Raw genomic sequence first — 24,216 nt, forward strand, 5'->3', positions numbered from 1 at the left:
CTCTTCTTTGATCTTCCTTATTCATTGTCCAGCTTTTGCTTGCAAAATACCATGACTTGGGTCAGGCCCACCTTACTCCTCAAGGTGATATCTTTCTTTTTTAACACTTTATAGAGGTCTTTTGTGGCAGATTTCCCAATGCAATGTGTCATCTGATTTCTTGACTGCTGCTTCCATGGGTGTTGACTGTGGATCCAAGTAAAATGAAATCCTTGACAACTTCAGTATTTTCTCCATTTATCATGATGTTGCTTACTGGTCCAGTTGTGAGGATTTTTGTTTTCTTTATTTTGAGGTGTAATCCAGACTGAAGGTTGTAATCTTTGATCTTCATCAGTAAGTGCTTCAAGTCCTCTTCACTTTCAGCAAGCAAGGTCGTGTCATCTGCATATTGCAAGTTGCTAATGAGTCTTCCTCCAATCCTGATGCCGAGTTGGTCTTCAGATAGTCTGGCTTCTCTGATGATTTGCTCAGCGTACAGACTGAATAAGTATGGTAAAAGGATACAACCCTGACACACGCCTTTTCTGATTTTAAACCATTCAGTATCTCCTGTTCTGTTCAAATGACTGCCTCTTGACCTATGTACAGGTTTCGCATGAGCACAATGAACTGTTCTGGAATTTCCAATCTTTGCAATGTTATTCATAACTTGATTCACACGGTCAAATGCCTTTGTGTAGTCAATAAAACACAGGTAAACGTCTTTCTGGTATTCTCTGCTTTCAGTTGAGATCCATCTGACATCAGCAATGGTATCTGTCATTCTACATTCTCTTCTGAATCCAGCTTGAATTTCTGGCAGTTCTCTGTTGACATACTTCTGCAACCGTTTTTGAATTACCTTCACCAATATTTTAATTGTGTTAGTATGTTGCATAAGAATAACAAGCTAATTAAAAATAGTTGGTCAAGATTACTTTTATTTAGGTAATAATTAACCTCTAAGGTGAAGATAAGGAGCTCTGGTGATGCAGTGGTTAAACTCTCAGCTGCTAACAGAAAGGTCGGCAGTTCAAACCCACCAGCCGCACCATGAGAGGAAGATGTGGCAGTCTGCTTTGTAGAGGTTTATACCCTCGGAAGCCCTATGGGGCAGTTCTGTTGTGTCCCATAGGGCTGCTATGAGTTGGAATCAACTCGACAGCAATGGGTTTGGTTTGGTTTTGTAAGGTGAAGATAAATACCATGTTGCAAACATTTTATGACAATTTTTTTTTCTCATAGAAATTATGTGGACAAGTGTTTTTGAGTTAAAAAGAGTTGAGGCTTTGTTAGGTAAAGGGAGCTAGGCTCAATCAAATCTCAGCTCCATTACTTTGGGCAATTTACTTAATCTAAGCCCCAATTTTTCTGTTTTGGAAAATATCACCTAACCTTATAAGAATGCCATCAGGATTCTTATAAAACAATCACATATTGTATTTGGCACTTGGTAGGCCCTCCGTCCTTCGGCCTACATCCCTTTTGATTCCCAATAAGGTAGACGTCATAATACTGTAGACTCATTGTTTTCTGGGTAGTAATATGTATTTATGTCTTCTGATAAATAAAATGAGTTCCTATAATACATGCATTTTGGGAGAAGGTTTTAATATTTCTGAATATCTATGATTACCTTCTAATTAAAGGATTTTTTATTTGCAGATGTGATGATTCTGGGTGGAACTCATGAGATTTATAACCTACTTCCAAGTTCTTGAAGTCTTTTCTAAAACCTGGATGGAAAACAAACAAAAAAATATTTAATTGAACTCTCAGAATTTGCTGCATTTATACTTCTTATTTACATAAAGTTTTCTATAAAGAGAAAATTCTCATCTAATTAAAATAACAAAGGACCAATTCTTCAAGACTCAATTCAAACGGCATCTCTTTCTGAATGCTTTACGCAAAATTAACAGTTCTTCCTCAGTTTATCACTTGATGGTGCCAGCACTGCCAGATCAGGGCTATTCCCACTGGGTTATGTGGAGCTGTGTATGTTTCCCCTGCTTTATAAGACACAATCTTTACTGATAAAGTGGGAAAATCCTCCGTTTGATAGAAGTGTTGGGTTGAAGTTTGGATTCACAAATTACTGTTTGGTATCTTTAGGCAAGCCTCTAAACCCCTCACAATCTCAGTTTTGTTTATATAATGAAGGTATGTTTTATACTTAACCTCTCAAGAATGTTAGATCAACTGAATTAAAATGGGTGAAAGGGGATAATGATATATAAAATGTTATTTCTCTGTTTAGCTACCATTTATTGACTGATTATATTTTAAGATATTGATGTTAATTATCACACTTAATGTTTACAACGACCTAATAAAGAAACTACTCTTATCTCCATTTTACAGATGAGGAAACAGGCTAAGAAAGGTTAAGTAACTACCCAAGGTTATATAACTAGTAAATCACAACCAGGTCTGTATGATTCAAAAACCTATGCTCTTAACCATTGTGCCATATTTCCCTCCCCCCTTACAATTACTATCTCCAATTTTAACATATAATAGGCATCAAATAATTTCTGAACTTAATTTTAATAAAGTCCTATGGGGAAAAAAATACTAATTAACAATGTGATTGTTCTTACATTCAGGCCCAGTACACTACAAAGATTTCAGATTCCAAATTAATCATCCCCCCCACCTTTTCTTTTTTTTTTTTTTACTATACCTAGCCAAGATTAAGGCCTAAAGGCCAATATGGCACCTCATAAATGATGGCAAGTCTACTTCTATTTCTCTCTGAAAATTCATTAGAGAACCTTTAACAGTATTAATGTTTAGAATAAAACAACATCTCTACTTGGATCTTTCCCTACATAATATTACCTAAGCTAAAACAGTGTTAATACAAATGACTGCCTGATGCCATTGTGTTGACTCCGACTCATGATGACCCAGTATGTGTGAGAGTAGAACTGTGATCTGTAGAGTTTTTAATGGATGATTTTTTGGAAGCAGACTGCCAGGTCTTTCTTCTGAGGGGCTGCTGGGGAGGACTAGAACCTCCAACCTTTCAGCTAGCAGCCAAGCACATTAACCATTTATATCACCCACTCACTGCCATCGAGTCGATTCCGACTCATAGCAACCCTATACCACCCAGGGACTCCAAAAAAAATTGACTACTGCCCTTGTGAGGAGGCAGTGGTTTAGAGGGGCTTGTCAGCTATGGTCTTCCCCCTGGTAGCATCTTTAAGCTTCGAAACAAACAACTCCCCATCCCTACCCTCTGAAGCCTGAGTTTAGCAGGGTTAAAAAGAGACTTTCTTTAGCTAGTCATCAAGGTGGCTGACCACCTCCCCTCCCCACATCCTAGGGTGATCAGGTGGGAAAAATCTACATTGCATGCTGTGTAGTGAGGCACACACACTTGGGGTATAAAAATTGCTAGAGAAGGGACCTTGGGGTCCCTCCCCAGCTGTGGTGCTAGGGGAAGCTCGCATTGCAGTTTTTTAGCCCATTTAACTAAGTGGAGCCAGAGGCAATCAGTGTTAATGAAGGCCCTAGAGCCCCTACCTAAGATGTATCTTGGAGCATGCAAAGAAGAGTTTTCCATCATCACCCAGACAGCTTTTGAGCCAAGGGGGACAACTCATCACAGAATTTTTCCTGTTGTAAGCTGTCTGCTTCTTGTTGTAAGTAATAAAAGCTATTTTCCATGTGCTAACGCTCTGGGAGCCTCTTGGATGTTGAGGCTCTGAATGGAAGGCTGTAATATTCATGGAGGACTCACTATTGGTGATTGGTGCTCTTCTTCTAATGGCCTTTTGGCTATTTAGAAATCTGGGACAACCTGTGAGTGCACCACAGTCCTCTAATCTTTAATAACTATAAATGAAAAGAGCCTCCTGATTATAAAGTAGAAACAAAAGCCCTAAAAGCTCAAAATTATTTTATATTGTGAAGATGAAAAAAAAAAAAAGGGCAAGCTAATACATTTGAATTTGTATAGCAGTTTACCTAACACCATCCCAGTTTTTGATACTCCTTTCTGGGAGACAAGTGAATTGTATTTGAGGACCAGAAAGACTACAGGGAGCTTTTTCCTTTGCCAAACACGAGGCACCTGAGGCACCAGTATACTGAGAGAAATGTTACAAGCGCCAAGGTATGGCCAAAGCACTGAAGTATCCTTGGAGTTCAGTAAATTTCAGTAATTATATACTCTTATTTGGGCATTTATCCTCACAACAATAAGAGCTACAATTTATGAAAGACCAGGTCTTGTATTATTCTAGTTCATCACGTCTCAAAGTGTGGCCTAGGAACCCCTGGAGGTCCCTGAGATGCTTTCAGTGTTTCATAACAATACTGTTATTTGTCTTTTTCAACAGTGTTGGTATTTGCATTGATGGTGCAAACACAATGATGGGTAAAATAGCAATCAAGGCAGTGACACCAAACTGTACATTAGTGATTGTATTCTTCACTGCCACACACTTGTTAAAAAAAGCCAGCTTCACTTAAAAATGTTTGCTGCAGCAGTAAAACTTGTTTATTTTATTAATGTACTTAATTTATTCATCTTTTCAGTATTCTAAGCTAGGAAATGGGAAGTATACATAAAGCACTTCTGCTGCATACCAAAGCACTTGTCTGTTTTAAGAAAAAGTATTTGTAAGATCGATTGAGTTGTGAGCTGTATTTAGGTGGTTTTATCATGAGCACCATTTTTACTTGAAAAGATGACTGACAAACTTGGGTCACTCAAACGTGGCTATCCGGTAGACGCTTTCTTGAAAATGAAAGAAATGAAGCTGTCACTTCAAGGAAAACAACTGATGATATTCGCTGCCAATGGTAAGATTCAAGTTTTCAAATAAAAGTAAGAATTTCGGAAAATTTTTATCCACCACCATGAGTTTTGTAGCTTTCCAATGCTTATAGAGATTTTCTGCTAATACTAGTGGTGATATTAACAAATGAATTTTCTTAAAATGTTGTAAATGGAAGTATGTCAGCATTTGAAAGACTTGTATTACTCAGCAAACCAGTGTTTTCCAAATGGCAATACACGATGTTACAAAATCATGTATGGGTAAAAGATCCATTCAATGTGCAAGGTAGACCAATGAAAAGTTAACTAATACGATTTCAAATTTCACATTGCAAGACCTTTAAGGAACTACCAGCTGTTGAGTGTTGGGGCGGTATCAAGGGAGAATATCCAAAATTATCTGAAAAGGCAATTAAAATACTCCTCCCTTTTCCAACTACATAGCTAGAAGAGGCTGCATTTCACAACAGTCTGAATGTAGACAGATATGAAAATCTAGCTATTTTCTATTAAGCCTGGCATTAAAGAGATTTGAAAAGTATAAAACAATGCCATTCATCTCTCAATTTTCTTTTGAAAAATGTTATTTTTCATGATAAGTGTTACTTATGTTAACATGTAATGGGTTTATTATTTAAATGAATAAATACTTAATTTTTTTTAGTTTTTAATTCCAAATATAGCAAATATTGATAAGATACAACCTATGGAAGCAAAAGTTTGAGGTCCTTAATAATTTTTAAGAGTTTATACTATCCTGAGGCCAAAAAGTTTGAAAACCACTCTTCTAATTGATTGACATTAGCTATTTCATTTAAACTTCACCTCACAACTACTGTAGGAGACAACCCTGTATACCCAAGGAAATTGAGGGTCAAGGAAGTTAGGTGATCTAACCAAGGCTATATAAGTGTAAGTAACAGCATTCAAACCCAGAGTTAACTCCACCAGCTAATAATGTTCTTTCTACCACTTGCAGGCTCTCTTTTGAATGCAAATAGTTGATGCACTCATTTGCTAACCTGAGAGGCTGGATGTTTGAGTCCACCAGAAGTGCCTCAGAAGAAAGGTCTAGCAAACTATTTACAAAAAATCAGCCACTGAAAATTCTATTCTGACACACATAGGGTTTGCCATGAGTTGGAGTCCACTTGATGACAAATGGTGTTTTTTAAAATACGAGGTCATTCTACTGAATTGCCTTCTGATGAAACTAGGCCATCAGTTTGAACATCAAATAAAATGATATGCTTTAAGGTGCTGATGGCTACAGAAGACACCAAAACATATGACATTAGCTTGGATTTTTCAATCAGTTGCTTGTACATTCCTAGTAGGTAGAGTTTTTCTGTATTCTCCCTGATTTTTAGTTGCCCTTTTTATCATGTTCATTTGTCTGTTTCCTCTCATTCACCTGCTTTCTAATCTATTGTACAACAAATCTACGAAATGAAGACTGCAAGGAAAAGAAAACAAAAAGTTATTATCGCAATTATTTATTTTTTAAACAATAACGAGAACTTTTTCTTAGAAGCTATTTTATCCCTAAATTAACCTTTTGGATACATTACAAACAAAAACATACCCTGTCACTCAAAATTCAGCTGGAATCTACGTTGATCAAAACATCTAAATATTACCATATTTTAAAAAATACATGATGATCAGGGTCTGCAAGTTAAACCTTGGGAACAGTTTACAAGGATTCATATAATATACATGAGAATTTAATACCCTGTATGCCATATTGTTCACATAGTAAATGATATCTCCTAAGAAAAACTTAAGATGGTTGAATGACGGGAACAAAAAGTCTGAAATTAATTTGTTTGAGATTTAACACTCTTACTTCCACTAGATTGCAGTACGATTTGATTGTACTATATGTACCTTTTTCATTATCATTTCCCAAGAGGCTAACACAGTAATCTAGCACACACAGGGTATCCAATGAAAGTCTGCAGAATGAATAAACAATTGCATGGAAAACATTGTTTTTCTTCTTTTAAACCACCCCCAGCCCTGCCTGCCATCTTTCCAACTCAATGATCAAGGATGACCAGATAACAGATACTGAGAAGAATTCTTCCTACATTTCCACCCTACTTACCTCAAGTCTATGAAGGATCATATTAATAAAACTTTAAAAATAAAAGACAGTACAGTAAAACCTGCGAAAGCCAGAACCCATGTAAGGTGGAAGCCTGTCAGAGAAGGAAAACTCAATTATTTTCCACTAAAAGAAAGCAAAAGAAAAGTGCTAAGACAGCACCCATCCAATGCAGAAAACTTATGAGATCTGGAAAAACAAGGCAGTCTCCTCCAGTTCCAGCTCTCACAGGTTTGTTTCACTGTCTAATTTATCCCAGAGAATCTCTCTAGAAGTAATATATTATTTTTCCTGCTTAATAAAAAAAAAAAAAAAAAGCTTAATAGTTGCTGATAAATTGAAATCACTGCCTGAGGTTCAAAACCTATGCTACTTTCTTTGACAGCTACTTATGATTAAAAAAAAAAAGTCAAAAAGAACTTAATCTTTTAATGTTTAAAGCTTAAAAAATTTATAAATTAAAGTTACATTATAATTTTCCAAACACTGTGAATTTTTAAGTTTGGAATATTATTTCACTTAAGTTATCCATAATTTCAAGTTTAATATTCATGAACACAACAATTTGTATAAAAAAATAATTCTTTGCTTTTGTTACAGTGTCTACAGAATGGGCAGTAGGAGGCAGCAGAGGTTTTATAAACATGTCTGAAATTTTAATATCACTATGGCAGCCATTCGACTAAGCAAAATTCCAACTAACTTAAAAATAGATGTGTTATTTTTCTCTTCTGCTGACATAGACAACTATGTGTCTTTACTGGGAATTTTGGCTCCAGGTTCTTTGCAAATCTAAGGTAGTCCAATTTTAACACTTGGCACGGAAGAAACCTCAACACCAAGGTAAGAAGTTTTAGCTAATACGGCTAATTTTGATACTGTGAAAAAAAAAAAAAAAAAAAAAACCAAAAACCGTTATTCAAGAAATCAAAATATATGCTTTATCTGAAAAACTAAGCCAGGTTTAAAACATGCTCATATAGCTGACAGTATAGACAATATAATCTTTACCCTGGTTATATAGTGAGATTTCAAAATATAATGGTAATACTGCAATCAAAAAGCCTAAAGATTCAAAGAGCAATAATCTAATCAATGACCTATTGTTACAATAAAAATACATTTAAATATGAGTACTTTATAAAATCACAAAACTCTAGCTCTAAATATTTCCACCTAAATTTACCATATATCAAAAGGAGTAGAGATACTTTAGTAACAATAACCTATACTATAAAACACCTAAACTTTAGATAATACCCCCCTAAAAGCAAATATTGCTATTTTGCTTCAAATTAAATTTCAATACTGAATAAAGTTTAGTTAAAAAAAAAAATTATGGATAGCCATTTGGTGGTGCTGGGTTACAGCAACAAAGAAATTATGCATTAATACATTGCCTCTCACCAGTTTGTGAAACTCTTGGGGGAAATAAATTTAGTATGCACAGGAACTAAAACAACTGACAAAAGTATCCTTTTCTCTACATATACTTTCTAATGTATTTATTTTAAATGCACGTAATCTTCAGTTTGCAAAAAAAAGCTTAGAAAAAATAATCAAACTTAAGTACATCTACAAACTCTTCAGTAAATTTTTTTCATTTACTAATTCTAGGATTTAACCTTAAAATCAGGTGCCTTGAGACAAATATTGTATGAGACCACTACTGTAAAAACTCATGAGAAGGTTTACATACAAAAAAAAACAATCTTTGATGGTTTCGAGGGAGGGGAGGAGTGGGGGTGGAAAAAGACTAAATAGACAATAGATAAGTGGTAACTTGGGTGATGGGTAAGACAGAACACACTACTGGGGAAGCCAGCACAACTTGTACAAGGCAAGGTCACGGAAGCTCCACAGACACATCCAAACTCCCTGAGGGATGGAATTACTGGGCTGAGGGCTATGGGGACCATGGCCTCAGGGAATATCTAACTCAACTGGCATAACTTAGTTTATAAAGAAAATGTTCTACATTCTACTTTGATGAGTAGTGTCTAGGGTCTTATAGGCCTCTGAGTGGCCATCTAGGATATCTACTGCTCTCACTCCTTTGGGCGCAAGGAAGAATGAAGAAAACTAAAGATACAAGGGAAAGATTAGTCCAAAGGTCTAATGTACCCAAGGCCTCCAACAGACTGATTCCAGTACAACTAGATGATGCCCGGCTACCACCATTGACTGCTCTGACAGGGATCACAATAGAGGGTCCCCGACAGAGCTGGAGAAAAATGTAGAACAAAATTCTAACTCAAAAACAAAGAGCAGACTTGCTGGCCTGACAGAGACTGGAGAAACCCTGAGAGTATGGCCCCCAGACACCCTTCAGCTCAGTAATGAAGTCATTCCTTAGGTTCACCCTTCAGCCAAAGATTGGACAGGCCCATAAAACAAAATGAGACTAAAGGGGCACAGGAACCCAGGAGCAAGGACTAGAAGGCGGGAGGGGACAGGAAAGCTGGTAATAGGGAATCCAAGGTTGAGAAGGGAGAGTGCTGACATGTTGTGGGGTTGTTAACCAGTGTCATAAAACAGTATGTGTACTGTTTAATGAGAAACTGGTTTGTTCTGTAAACCTTCATCTAAAGTACAATAAATAAATAAAATAAAATCAGGTGCCTTGAGTCAATTCCAACTCATGGTAACCCCATGTGTATCAGAGTATAACTGTGCTCCATAGGGTTTTCAATGGCTGATTTTTGGAAGTAGACTGCCCTGCCAGGCCTTTCTTCCAAGGCACATCTGGGTTGACGGGAACCTCCAACTTTCGGCACTTTAACTGTTTTAACACCCAGGGACTCCTTAACAACATTAAGGATAGTATATTTTATGTAAGAAAGTGGAGGTACAAACCTTTTTTAATACTAAAATTAAAGGAATTAACAGACTTTTGGACTACTGATTAACATTTTTCACTCTTGTCATTTCCAAGTCATGATTCTAAGCTTGAACTAATTCTGACTTCTAGAATCAGTTAAGATTAAACCAAGTATTGCAGACTTCAAAAGCAAATGGTAAAAGTACTTGAAAGATAACCGTAATTCCTTTGTGATTTGTGAGGTATAGCCTGTAGGTATCCTCACCTACGTATTAATCTCAGTGGATAACCTTACCTACTAGACCACAAAGAAAGGAGAATCCATTAGGTAGGAATTACTTCAACTGTCCCCCCAGATCCAAATACGCACTGATAGACACCTACACTCACCTTTTTCTCTCCCTTCACAGAAAAGCTCCCATTCCTTCAATTCAAAGTATGTCGATCTACTTTCTTTGTTGCTTTCTCACTCTACCTTCGGGGATCTTACTCCATCAATTATCGCTCTATACTATTTTTGTCTTCACATCTTTCTCTCCTTCTATACATTATCCTTTATGCTCTGCAATATAAATGCCTGAGTGTCTCCATTAAAAAAAACAAACAACACCAAACCAAAACTAAGCTCTTGTTTCATTTTCTCCTCTAGGTGTTGTCTCTTAGCTATTCTTCACAGCAATGACTTTGACAGGCATGTGCTAATCCACTTCCTCAGTTCTTTTATTTACTTTTTATTCTACTGTAAATCTTTTTTTTTTTAATTTTAATATGGAAATAACTTAAAAAAGTTCAGAAAAGTTGAAAGGTTAAATACAATACAAAACATACCTGCATAGCTTTTACCCAGATTCACCTATTATTAACATTTTACTCCATTTTTTTCCTGAAACATTTGGGTGTAAGTTACAAACATCATGGCCCTTTACTCCTAAATACTTCAGATCAACTATAACTTTGTTTCTATTTCTAATGCTCCTCTAGAATTGCTTTTACTATGTCTCTAATGACTTGTTATTGCTGGGTGCTGTGGAGTCAGATCCAACTCACAGAGACCCATGTGACAGAGCAGAGCTGCCCCATGGGGTTTTCTTGGCTGTAATCTTTACCAAAGCAGATCACCAGGTCTTTCTCCCATGGAGCCGCTGGCTGAGCCTGAACCGCCAACCTGTCGGTTAGCAGCCAAGCACTTAACCATTTGTGCTACCAGGCATCTTCACTAATGACTTACTAACTGCTAAATCACATTAAAACCCATTACCCATTGCCACTGAGTCGATTCCAGCTCACAGCGACCCTACAGGACACAGCAGAATTGCCCCACAGGGTTTCCAAGGAGTGGCTGGTGGATTCCAACTGCTGACCTTTTGGTTAGCAGCCATATCTCTTAACCACTGCATTACCAGGGCTAAATCACTAGCACATTTTTATCCTTAATCTGCTTAATATCTCTGGCCACTTTTCTCTTTGAAATTCTCCATTTCCTCAGTTTCCCTATGACACCCTCTTCCTGTATTTTTTCTTATCTTTCCAGCTATTCTTTCTCATATTTTTGCATAATTGTTCCTTCTCTATCCTTTGCCCACTTCTTTTCCTAAACAAACCCCACGTGCTTTGTGTATTTTTTGTCCTTCAATCTGTAGTTCTGAGTGATCTTATCTGTGTCTATGGCATTCAAAATCCATATATGTTGATGATTACCAAATATATAATCTTTCCTGAGTTCTAGACTTATGTTCCTATCTGCTTAATGAATCTATTTACCTGGATGATTGTTGTTAAGTTGCCTTTGAGTCAATTCTGACCCACAGCGACCCCATGTGTATAGAGTAGGACTGCTTCATAGGGTTTCTAAGGCTGTGACCTTTCGGAAACAGATTGTCGGGCCTATCCTGTCCTCTGAGGCTCCTCTGGGTGGGTTCAAACCACGAATTTTTCTGCTAGAAGTCAAGCACTTAGCAGTTTGTGCCACGCAGGGACTCTTCTCAACAAATCCAAAAATAAACTGGGCACCCATCCCCCCAATCCGTTCCTTCTTCCTATATTCCCCATTTTGGTAGTGTATCTAGTTATATAAGTCTCAAGCAGGGTATCCCCAGCTTCCTCCTTGTTCCTCATTCTGTACGTCTGTCACAAAAGCTAATTGACTCCACTGCCCAAATATTCTTATAATCTCTAACCTCTTCTTTCCTGACATTGGTACTGCCTTAGTTCATGGCCTCATCTTTTATCTCCTGGGCTACCACAATTAAAAAAAAAAAAATCCAAACCTGTTGCTGTTGATTCTGACTCATACTGACCCTACAGGACAGAGAACTGCCTCATAGGGTTTCCAAGGAGCAGCTGGTGGATTCAAACTGCCAAGCTTCTGGTTAGCAGCCAAATGCTTAACCACTACACCACTAGGGCTCTTGGCTATTACAATAGTCATCTAATTTCCCCCCCTCCTGGTTCCGAATTCACCCTCTATATTGCCACTGACCAATCTTTTCTAAATGCAAATTGGAGTATGCTACTTTCCTTATTAAAGTCCTTTGATGTCTCTTTTCCTGTAGGATTAAAAAATGGCTTAAAGGTTTACCATGATTTGGCTTCTTTCTATCCCTCTATCATCTCACAATATCTACATAGGCACTTCGGCCCTGTACATACCAAACTACCTGTTTTCTTGGGATGTGTGATACTTTTTCTTGACCACGTCCTTTTGAACATATCATTTCTTCTGCCTTGAGTGTAACTGAAGGCATTTAAAATTCTCTCCATTAGAGACTCATTTTAAAAGGGGTGCTAGAATAATCCAGTGGCACTGTGGCATTTCAATAATGTTCCCAAATAAGAGCTTTAGGCAGTATATGAATTTTTTTGTTTATTTGCAGCAGAACCCATAAAGACAGGCAGACAAACCTATATCTCCATTAATAACAATAAAATTAATGAAATAATTACAATGGAATTATAGATTTGCATAGACTAGTATTAAAAACTGACTCACATATCAACCAAAAGGGAAAATAAAAGAATTTTGAAGGCTCCTTAACTTTTTAAAAGTCTTTTAGCTATTGACAGAAAGTGATTCTTCAGGTCAATAATGTGTGGTCCCATTTTATAAACAAGAAATAGAAGACAAGCAAGAGAATCACACCAAGTCACAAAAAATTAACTAATTGTGCCTTATGAAAACAAGCAAACAAAAAATCCACTCAAAAAAAAAAAAACCCAGCAGGGCAAGTTTTTAGTATAGGAAAAAAATTGCTTCACCGCCTCCCCACATGTTCTCAGTCTTATACAGGGGGTGGGAAATATACACACAGATACAACATGTGAATATTAACAAAGACTCTCAAGGCAAAGACTGGCTTAAAGGATTATGGTAGGTTTTGAAGTTTATTAACTAAGAATTAATTATAAAATAGTGCTTGTAATTTATATAATTAACATACATGCCCTTACATATAAAATGGGGAAAGTACTGCTAAGCTCTTATAGCGTGTGCTTTTGACAATCAAAATCTCTATGACCTTGTGTTTCTATTACTATCAGGAAATATGTGTAACTTTGTAAAGAGTACTGCATTTGCAGTTATTGTTCAGTCTCACTGACTTCTGTGATTTCTGGCCAACCCTTTACTAAAGTTTCCTGTAATACTTGGTTACCAGACTTTTATCAGATTTCTAAAACAGACGAGACATTTTAACATGGGAAAGGAAGGTGATTTCCTTACTGTAAGTGTTTCCTCCTGATATTACACTATTTGATGAAAACAAAATAATTAATGCTTAATCATATTCCGTGTCTGCAACGTCAAAAATAATCTTCACAAGGATGACAGACTAAAAACACATTTTAAAAGGTGTTTTTCATGGCTGTTTTTTATGAGGAGAAAAGATATTCCTAAAATTTGAAATCGTCTTTGATCGCAACATCAGTGTCCCCTCACTCATCACTTTCTTTGACTCCACTTTGCTAAATCCTTGAGGTATATCTTGCCAGTATCAATCTTGAATCCTGTATATATTCAAGCATTTATTTTTCCTTGTTCCTGGGCTGCTATGTGTTGCTAACAAATCACCAACACGCTGCCACACACCATTACATATAGTCCCTGGGTGTCACAAATGGTTAAGAGCGTGACTACTAGTCAAAAGGGTGGCAGTTCAAACACAGGGCCTCCCTGAGAGACAGGCCTGGTGATCTGCTTCTGAAAGGTCACAGCACTGAAAACCCTATGGAGCAGTTCTACTCTGCAAACATGGGGTCACCATGAGTAGGAATCAACTCCACGGTAACTAACGACAACCTTTACACATTTATTGTTTCCTGACTGAACTTTTTCAGCAGGCTGTTTATCAGTCTTTCTATTTATCCTGACCTTCTGTGGTGTCACTAGTTCATATCTCAATTCAGCTTCCAGGCACCTGTAAGACTGGACTTCTCTGCTCTCTTTGAAACTAGGCCAGGCTATGAGACATGCCTTGGCCAGTGAGATATGAGTGGAAGTGCGTGTGTCACTTCTGGGATGAAGTTATAAGAGCTTACATGTGATTCTCCATGTTGTCCACCCCTGAAATAATTAGAGAGGCATTTGTGGAGATGCAGTCCCATTACCCTGGGACTCTGAGTGATTACTAGGAAAAGACTTCACCTCGACCTTCACTGGACAGGTACTGTGAGCAAGAAACAAACTTGTGCTAAGACATTCAGATTTTTTGACGTTGTTTACACCACATAGCCTAGAGCCTAGCCTAGCCTGACTGATACACCTCCTCCTCTTCCCATTCCCTGCAGTAGCTATTCCCATTCTTTAAACATCCTTCAAGCATGAACTCTCCCAACTTCCTCATTACTCATAAACTTATCATTAAGTAACGGGACCATTCTCATATTCTTTATTCTTATCTTAGAAAGAAAAATGACCATTCTCTTTTTATGCCCACCCCATACCTATATTATTAAAAAAAAAAAAAGGGGGTGGGGAGTAAAGTCAGAATGACCAGTAGACTATAGACTATAGATCAAAGTTCCTCAACTATGAGATAATGACCTTCCCAAATAAATAAAAACGTGCTCTTTCTTAATTAAATAAAGTAAAATGTTAACAGGCTGCCACAGACAGAGAGATACCCATGCCTACCCTTGAATTCCAAATCACTGTTTTAAGAGCTAGTATCAAAAGCAATGTTTCTAACCTAGAATAAAAACAAACAAACAAACAAAAACTTGTTGCTGTTGAGTCGATTCTGACTCATAGCAACCTTATAGGACAGAGTAAAACTGCCCCATAGAGTTTCCAAGGAGCACCTGGTAGATTTGAACTGCCAACCTTTTGGTCAGCAGCCATAGCAGTTAAGCACTAAGCTACTAGGGTTTCCACAATAGAAACTTAAAATGCAAGCTATTGAAAAAAATGATTCAATGATTTATTTCATCGCCTAAAAAATCCAACTAGACTAGTGTAAGAAATTTAACACTATTAATGTTGTAACAGCAAAGACATGTCCAAAAAGCACACTCTAAAAGGCTGCAAACCTCAAAAGCAATATTTAGCTACTCAAATAAAAAGAGATATAAAACTAATATTACCTTTGCAAAGCCAATATGAAAAATGTAGCATGTATAGGCAATATATACATATCAAAACCAAAACCAAACCAAACCCACTGCTGTCAATCAAGTCCCACTCAGCCCTGGTGGCGCACTGGTTAAGCACTCGGCTGCTAACCAAAAGGTCAGTGGTTCAAACCCACCAGTTGCTCCATGGGAGAAGTGGAAATCTGCTTCTATGAAGATTACAGTCTTGGGAACCCTATGGGGCAGTTCTACTCTGTCCTCCAGGGTCGTTACAGGTATGAATACATATCCAAAGAGAATGCTAACTTCCTTCTTTCTAAAAAAAAAAAAAAAAACTAGGTATGCTTTATTAAAATATGATAAATACTAAGTTAATAAATCAATTTAATATTCTACTTATTTTAAAATTTTTATAGGTATCAAATTTTTTGTTAGCTACATAACAGAAAACAATGTATTACTGTAATTTATTCTTTAGTACTATATTATATTTAAAAGAAATTCCTACCTTCCAAGGGGTTTTTGCTCTGATGAGAGATACACTCCGCATGTTCTATATTTAGGTTGTTTGACTTAATCTGGTCACTAAAAAATAAAACAAAATACACACTAAACACACCAACTAACATGGATTATTATCTTAGTTTATTCTAAGAAAAAGAAAGGAACTAACATTTGTTAAACAATTATATGCCATGTACTGTCCTAGGGGTTTAATGTCCATTATTTAATTTACATGTCACAACAACACTTAAAAGCAGGTATTATCCTCATTTTACAATAGGAGATTAAGGCTGTGAAAAGGGAATCAATTTATCCAATATTTAAAATCCAAGTCTATCTGGTTACAAAGCCCTCATCTTTTTATGATCCTAGATTAAGATGTGTTATGAAATTACCCAGCTAAATAAAAATTTTTTCTCCAAATTTTTATTGCAACAATCATTTTACAAAAATACAGTTGGTTTTTGATAATCTAGCTTTTTAATAACAAATGTGGTCAAACACCAGCTAACATTAAATTAAGATGATTAAGAAGGATTAAAAGTAGAAATACTGGCTAAATTGACCTCAGAAATCAGCCACTTAAACTGCGGGCATGTTTTAAAGTTACATAAAGAAGTGCAAATGTAATGCTAACAGTAATAGAATAAATGTACTAAAAAAACTAGGAATTAAGAATTAATTAAACACAAACTTAATTATTCAGCTGTATTCTTCAACATTTGCTACCAGGAAAGTATCTCTCCCATGGAACTGGGCTGAGATAGTAGAAAGTGTCTCCAGTTCTGAGTTACAGATGTTAGAGATAGGACAATGAGTATTAACCAAACTGGAAGAATTAAAAACTATTAGCTTAATGACTGTTGATGAAATGACTTTAAATCTATACTTAAAAATCTGTAGTATATATCAAAAATGGACAGTGATGGCAGCAATGGTAATTTATTCTTGTACTTTGCAATTTCCTAAAAATAAACTGTGGTTATTTTTAGAATCATGAAATATTCAGAATAGAAACTTCCTGTATCAAATGACCTATAACATCCCAGGTTTCTTCACTCTGAGTTCATGTTCTTTCCATTACATTTAACTGACCCCAAACCTTTGAAAATTACTTCAAATAATTAGCAAAGTGTTCACTGCATACACAGACACAAGAGACAGTGGTGAGGGAAAACGATTCACACGGTTTGTGCATTACCTGAAGGCTGCTGCTTCTTTAATACCGCTGATATCCATTACTGCGGCAGTTCCATCAACCCCAGGGGAATCCAGATTAGCAGAGCCATTGCTGACATGATCGCTGCTTTCATATCCTGACTCAGTCCTTTGCATCTGCCAACTGTCACCATGAACTTTAGTCTCTCTGTGGCCTTTATTTTTCTCTGCTCCTTTTTCATTAGATTCAAGGGAACTCCTGCTTCCTGTTTCCTGCTTTCCTTCATCTTCATATATGGTCATTAAACCTTTTTGCTTTGGATTCTCTTTTGGCCAGTTGTTAAAACTCTGATCTTTGCTACATTTAGGTTTGTTGCTGATATTTGATTTATGTCTTGGACTATGCTGCCTTTTTTCACTTTCACTGAAAATGCTGTCAACATTTAATGTTTCTCTCATAGGTTTCCAGCCTCGGTTCCGGCTTTTACTGATGCTATTACAGCTGCTTCCTTTATCCCTAGAATCTTGGCTGCTGTCTGTATCACATCCTGTGCCACCATCACTCTTAACTTTGCCAGTTATCTTCTCTCCTAGAGGAAGATTCTGCGATTTACTTGGACTTAGCATTTGTGCAGAAGCTCGACTGTGGTGGACAATTCGGTCATGTTTACATAGTCCCTTTCCTTGGCTATGACATAAATGTGGATTTCCATATTCTCTAAAACCATTTGGGGCAGGAGGCAATCCAGACTTGAAATGAGAAAGGTCTTCATCAGCAAAATCTTTAAAAATAATTAAAGATACAAATGAGCTTTTCCCCAGAGCCACTTTTTAAATCACAAGCCAAATACCTTGTTTGTTTGAGAAGAAATGTCAAATACTAATAGGTAAACAACACTTTTAAGTATTTAAACTATATCACATAGTGCTTTGAGTTTGAAAAGTGCTTTATCAGTCCTTATTTATGCTTAATGGGAGGCATTTATAAAACAAATGGTTAAATACCCATTTTTTTAAATTATAAGGTAGTTTAGAAGATAATTAAAGCTTTTTTTTTTTTAAGTATTGTACCTCATTCATAATGAACAAGATGGAAATTATAAAATGAAATTTTTTTCACCTCTTATACCAGCAAAGATTTAAAAATCTGTTAAACCAATCACTGCTGAAAGTGTGAAAAAAGAGACATTCAGTCACTGTTGGTGGGCATGCAAACTGGTCCAGTCTGTCGGCAGAACAACTGAGCCATATCTATCGAAAATAAAAAATCAACGTACCCTGATCCAGCAATTCCTCTGAAAAAATTTTATGATATGGGTAGGCTCAAAACATGTAAAGGGTATATGTAATAGGATGTCACTGCAGCAAAAATCTCAAGTTGATCTTTAAAGCCTATCAGTATCATTTAAATTATGGTATGTCCATAAGAAATGAGCATAAAAACAAAATGCTCATAATGATTTGGAAACTAGTAACAGTGGAACAGAGGGAGGGCCAGGGACTGGCAGGGAAGCCTTTTTCATTTAATTTTATGGCTTTCTTTATTATTTTCATGTGTCATATGGGTGAATTGTATTTGTAATTAAAAGTAAAGTTAAAACATCAAAACACAAACACAAATAGCCTCAACTAGAATTCAATTAAGACCAGTGAAATTTTGAATTTTTAAATTTAGTAAAATTAAAGATACCAGTTATTCAGATACTGTAAAATAAGATTTCTGACACTGTTTTTTTTTAAACCAAAGTAGCCCGGGTGGTGCAGTGGTTAAGTACTTGGCTGCAAACCGAAAGGTCGGCAGTTCAAACCCACCAGCTACCCCGTGGGGGAAAGATGTGGCAGTCTGCTTCCATAAAGATTTACAGCTTTGGAAACCCTGTGGGGCAGTTCTACTCTGTCTTCCAGGGTTTCTGTGACTTGGAATCGACTTGACAGCAATGGGTTTTTTAAAATGAATGTTAAAACCTCTTAACGTACCTCTTTGTCGGCCCAAATCTTTTCCTTGTCCCCTCTCCAAATCCTTCCTTTGCGAGGAAAGAAAATTTTTCTGTTCAATGGCTTTCATAGCACATTCTCTGGAAATGTCTTTTATCTTCTCCCTTTGATCACCATGACTTAATTTAACTGTAAAAGAAACCATTTTACCATACAGATCATTTTTCAAATAGCTCAACAAAACTACAAATTGAAACATGTAAAAATTTTAAGATTTTAATATATTAAAAACAAAACACAAAGCGCAATGAAGTTATTTTTATGTATAACTAAAAACTCAGTATGATTTACCCTGACCTGGAGATATGTGTTGTTTTTTAAAACTTAATTGATAGCCCCTTAAAGCAAGCGTAAAGGACAAACAAAACTTGCCGTGAAAGTAACAATAAAAGCTAAAGGTAAGGGTGTGATCACTATGTGTCAGGAACTGATCTAAGTGTCTTAAGTCATTTAATCCTCTGAAATGGGTACAATTACTATCCCCACTTTAGATGAGAAAGCTGAGGCATAAAGAAGTTAAAAACTTGCACAAGTTCACAAAGCTTGTAAGTGGGGGAACCAAAATTATGAATCCAATGTTTGTATTCTTAAATACATATACTGTGTCTGGGCTTAAAAGTAGGTGTCTCAAAAAAAAAAAAGTAGGTGTCTTCTCAAAAAATAAAATGTTTATCTAAGGCAAACAATAACTTGTGACAGAAAAAAGCTACAGTTTCACTAAGAGTTTTAAAAGCATTTATTGTAGTTCTGCATTGATAATATTAATTTTGGATCTTACTACCCTAAGTGAATTATATTTATGATTCATTCATTAACATATTTAAGAGCTAATATAGTTAAAAGTCATTTATAAAATCATCCTGAATAGCCACACAATTAGTCTTATGAATTTTTAAACCATAACTACACACAGCACCATGTCTCATTTTGGATCCATGTCATAGGACTTGGCTTCTAATACTTAATGTCATGGGATGTCAACAAAGAGCTGATGCTGTTAACCAATGTCATAGAATAATGTGTGTACTAACTGTTTGATGAGAAACTAGTTTGTTCTGTAAACCTTCATCTAAAGTACAATAAAAAAATAACAGCTGAATAAAAATGAGGCTATAATAGCTGTGAATTACTGCTGCATTCACTAACTGTAAATTTAATATTTTCATATAAACCAAATTATTAACTCATGTTTTTCTTCTCCAAGTAGATTATTAACTTCCTGGAGGAAAAGTCATATTATAGTTCTCTTTGGTAACTGTCCAGATTGCCTTGGGCCTACGAGAGTTCTGAGTACATGGAGAAACTAAAATATTAGTTGAATCAAAATGTTCAGATGAAACTATAGCTCTCAGAGAAATGCATAAATAAAAAGGCAAAATTTTATGGTATCTACTTGTCACTTTCTCTTCAAAGCAAGGTTTTTTTCTTACTTGTCACTTTCTCTTCAAAGCAAGGAAAGCTAGTTAATGCCCTCCTTCTGTATGGTCCTCACCAGGAATTACAGATGCATTTAGTGAAGAAGAAACCCTGGTGGCGTCGTGGCTAAGTGCTATAGCTGCTAACCAAAAGGTGGGTAGTTCAAATCCACCAAGCGCTCCTTGGAAACTCTATGGGGCAGTTCTACTCTGTCCTATAGGGTTGCTATGAGTCAGATTTGACTTGCAAACCCAGCAATGGGTTTGGTTTTTTTTTTTTTTAAGTAAAGAAAGGGGGATGCTTAACTGCTCAAAAACAATGTAAAAATGACAATTTAAACACAAATACCTGGTCCTCTACCTCCACTTGTTTGAACGTGGCTCCGATTAAATGATGAAATATTATCTGTTTGAAATTTCTGACTTTCTTTCTGCTTTACTTTATCGGCAAATCCATTTTCTTTTGAATTATCCAACTTATAAATCAAGGGCTTTTCACATCCTTTAAAAGACAAACAAATATTATTATCCCCTTTCTTCTCCCCACCAGAAGAGATGTCTGAATCATCTTTTCAGATATTTCTAGTAGGCAAAATTACTTAAAAACTTATAGGACTGATATTTCAAGGGTTCCTACATGCTTTATAATGCATCCATTTGTCCTAGCTACTCTGTACTTTCCAGCTCAGTAACTTACTTTAGATATCAACATTGACTGTTAGAAACAGTCACCAGCCAAGCAGATCCCCTTTGTACTTGTGTGGCCATAATAATGCATGGCTCCTGGTGGTACTTCTGAGGCAACTGTTGAGGGAAGGCTCCTTTCTAAAGAGTAACTCAAAGGACTAGAATTTTCCTGAACTCTACTCAACTGAAACTAAATTTTGAAATTATCTTTGACATTTTATACTCATTATGTCAGCATTCCTAGTGTGATTTTGATAATAGAAAAATAGTAAAAAAAAAAAAGAATTACCCATATTTTCCACAACAGATTTATAATGTGACCAGTGGATGACCTGCTTGAGTGCATCTTCAGTAGAAACTGCTGTGCCATCTGGGTTTGCATAAAACAAAAGCAGTGGCTGGAAGTGGCATCGAATGCACTTGGAGACCACATCTTTCCATCTACTTCCAACCTAAAAGATTGGAAAATTTCAAAACCATGTGAATAACAAAGCAAAACCCTGTGATCAATGTGTTATACAAAAAGGAAGAGACTCTAACCAAATTTGTATATTAAACAATTTTAAAAACATTCTGATGCTAGCAGTTCAACTCTATCATACTATGATTCATTTTATTAACTAGTCTAAATACATACCTTTTAAAAGGATAGCATTAAAAAGTTGATAGAAAAAAATCACAGACTTTCTATATCAATAGCTAGGCCCCTAGGTAATGCAAACAGTTTGTACTCGGCTACTAACAGAAAGATTGGCAGTTCAAATCCACCAGCAATGCTGAGGAAGAAAGGCCTGATAATCTACTTTCATAAGAGTATTGTCATTGGAAACCCTATAGAGTGTAGTTCTACTCTGATATACATGGGGTTACCAGGAGCTGGAATCGACTTGATGGCATCAGACGGTAGTAGTATATCAGTAGTGAGATTATAAATTTAAAACAGCTTTTACATATATGGTTAACTTTTGACAAAGATTTCAAGACAATTCAATAGAAAAGACAGTCGATTCATTAAATGATGCAAGAACAACTGGAAATTTATATTTAAAAAACAAAAAAGAACTCTGACCCCATTACACACAAAATACAAAAATTAACTCAGAGTAAAAAACCAAAAACCAAACCCATTGCTGTCGAGTTGATTCTGACCACAGTGACCCTGCAGGACAGAGAACTGCCCCATAGGGTTTCCAAGGAGCACCTGCTAGATTCAAACTGCCGACCTTTTTGGTTAGCAGCCCAACTCTTATCCACTACGCCACCAGGGTTTCCAACTCAGAAGAGATCATGTAAGAACTATAGAGTCTATAAAAGGAAATCTTCACAACCTTGGGGAAGACAAAGATTTCTGAGGTAGGACAACCAAAGAATTGGTTGTACTTAGATTGGTACAACCAAAACACAAACCATAAAAAAAAAAAAATTAAAATGGACTTCATCAAAATTAGTAACTTTCGCTCTTCAAAAGACACCATTAACAAAATGAAAAAACAAAACAAAAGAAACAAGCCATATATATCTAATAAATACCTGGTATGCAGAAAAATAATTCCTACAACTCAACAATAAGAATATAACCCAATTTTTAAAAATGGGCAAAACATTTGAAACTTTATCAAAGAAATATAAGAATGGTCAGTAGGCACAAAAAAGACATTCAGCACATTATTAACCACATGGGAAATGCAAATTAAAATCACAGTGAGATATCATCATACATCCACTAAACCCATCGTCATCAAGTTGATTCCGACTCATAGAGACCCTACAGAACAGAGTAGAACTGCCCCCATAGAGTTTCCAAGGAGGGCCTGGTGGATTTTAACAGCCAACTTTTTGATTAGCAGCCATAATTTTGGCCATAGGCTAAAATTAAAAAGACTACCAAAATGAAGTGTTGGTGAGAATGTGGAACAATCAGGACTCTCATACATTGCTGGGTGGAATATAAACTGGTACACCTACTTTGGAAATTAGTTTACAGTTTTTTGTAAAGTTTAACATACACTTACCATACAACCCAGAAATTTCTCTCCTAGTTATCTAAGAGCAGTGAAAAAAGTATGTTCACCAAGACTTGTGTATGAAAGCTCATAATTCAACAGGTAAATGAATAAACAAGTTGTTGCAGAGCCATAAAATGGAACAAAGTAATAAAAATGAATTACTGATACTCAAAACATGAATAAATCTTAAAAACAACGTGCTGACCAAAGGAAGCTAGACACAGGTGAGTACATACTGTCGGAGTCCATAAAATTCTACAATGGGCAAAACTTCTAGTGATGAACGGAAATCATTGATTTCCTGGGACCACAGACTGACAGCAAATCAGCATGACAGAATTTTCTGGGGTGATGGAAATATCCAATATCATGACAGCAGTGGTTACACTGGTGTACACATTTGTCAAAACACAAATATTTGAAATTATATCTGTATAAAGTTGGTTTAAAACAAAGCAAAGCAAAACAAAAAACAAAGCATTCTGGAATATTGGTTTTTGCAGAGAAGGAAGGGGCCTTAAAAAAAATCCTGAGGAGCTTTTTCAAACTATACATATTCAGTGGTTTACCTTCCTCACCTGGGATTCTGAGATACTTGGGGAATCACAGTAATTTGAAAACAAAATAGAACGAACAAAAAATCTCCCAGGGTGGTTAACAAACCCTGTCCTTCCTCCAAACTGTGGCAGTTTAAACTAGTGGATGCCAAGTAGGAGCTCCAAAATGTTGCTACACACTGATTCAAGGCAGAACTTCTTAATAAGCTTCTATCTCAGAGAACTAAGTAATTCTAGCAAAGTGCTCGTTTTAGAATATAAGTATCAATGTTTTTTCATTAGTTTTATGTTAGTATAATTTACATGAAATAAAATTATTCAATTATACTATACAACCCAATGAGTTTTGACAAACACATACGATCATGTAACCCTCACCCCATAAACTTCACAGTCCCTGGAAACTACTTAAGTACGTTCTGTACTTATGTTTGGTTTTTTCTTTTCCAGAATTTCACATAAATGTAGTCTTTCATGTCTTGCTTCTTTCACTTTGCTTTTCTGATTTGTCCACATTGCTGCAGTATACAGTCCATTCCTTTTTATTCATTGCACAGCTTTAACACAATTTGTTTATCCAGTCACCTGTCGATGGACATTTGTTTCCCGTTTGTAACTATT

At 36.1% G+C, this 24,216-nt stretch overlaps 1 protein-coding gene across 5 annotated transcripts in view; it reads right to left on the reverse strand.

Annotated features, from left to right (window-relative positions):
* The window catches only part of USP53 (ubiquitin specific peptidase 53), a 66,862-nt gene that overhangs the window by 4,535 nt on the left and 38,111 nt on the right, over positions 1-24,216 (reverse strand). For all 5 annotated transcript variants that reach the window (XM_049885422.1, XM_049885423.1, XM_049885420.1 and 2 more), the window contains 6 exons: positions 21,322-21,484; positions 20,695-20,847; positions 18,913-19,059; positions 16,979-17,717; positions 15,782-15,858; positions 1,619-1,718 (listed from right to left, as the gene is read on the reverse strand). In XM_049885422.1, coding sequence (XP_049741379.1) covers positions 1,619-1,718; positions 15,782-15,858; positions 16,979-17,717; positions 18,913-19,059; positions 20,695-20,847; positions 21,322-21,484 — 1,379 coding nt within the window. The remainder of the gene's footprint in view (positions 1-1,618; positions 1,719-15,781; positions 15,859-16,978; positions 17,718-18,912; positions 19,060-20,694; positions 20,848-21,321; positions 21,485-24,216) is intronic.

Source organism: Elephas maximus, chromosome 5 (genome assembly GCF_024166365.1).
Source record: "Elephas maximus indicus isolate mEleMax1 chromosome 5, mEleMax1 primary haplotype, whole genome shotgun sequence".
Lineage (NCBI taxonomy): Eukaryota > Metazoa > Chordata > Mammalia > Proboscidea > Elephantidae > Elephas > Elephas maximus.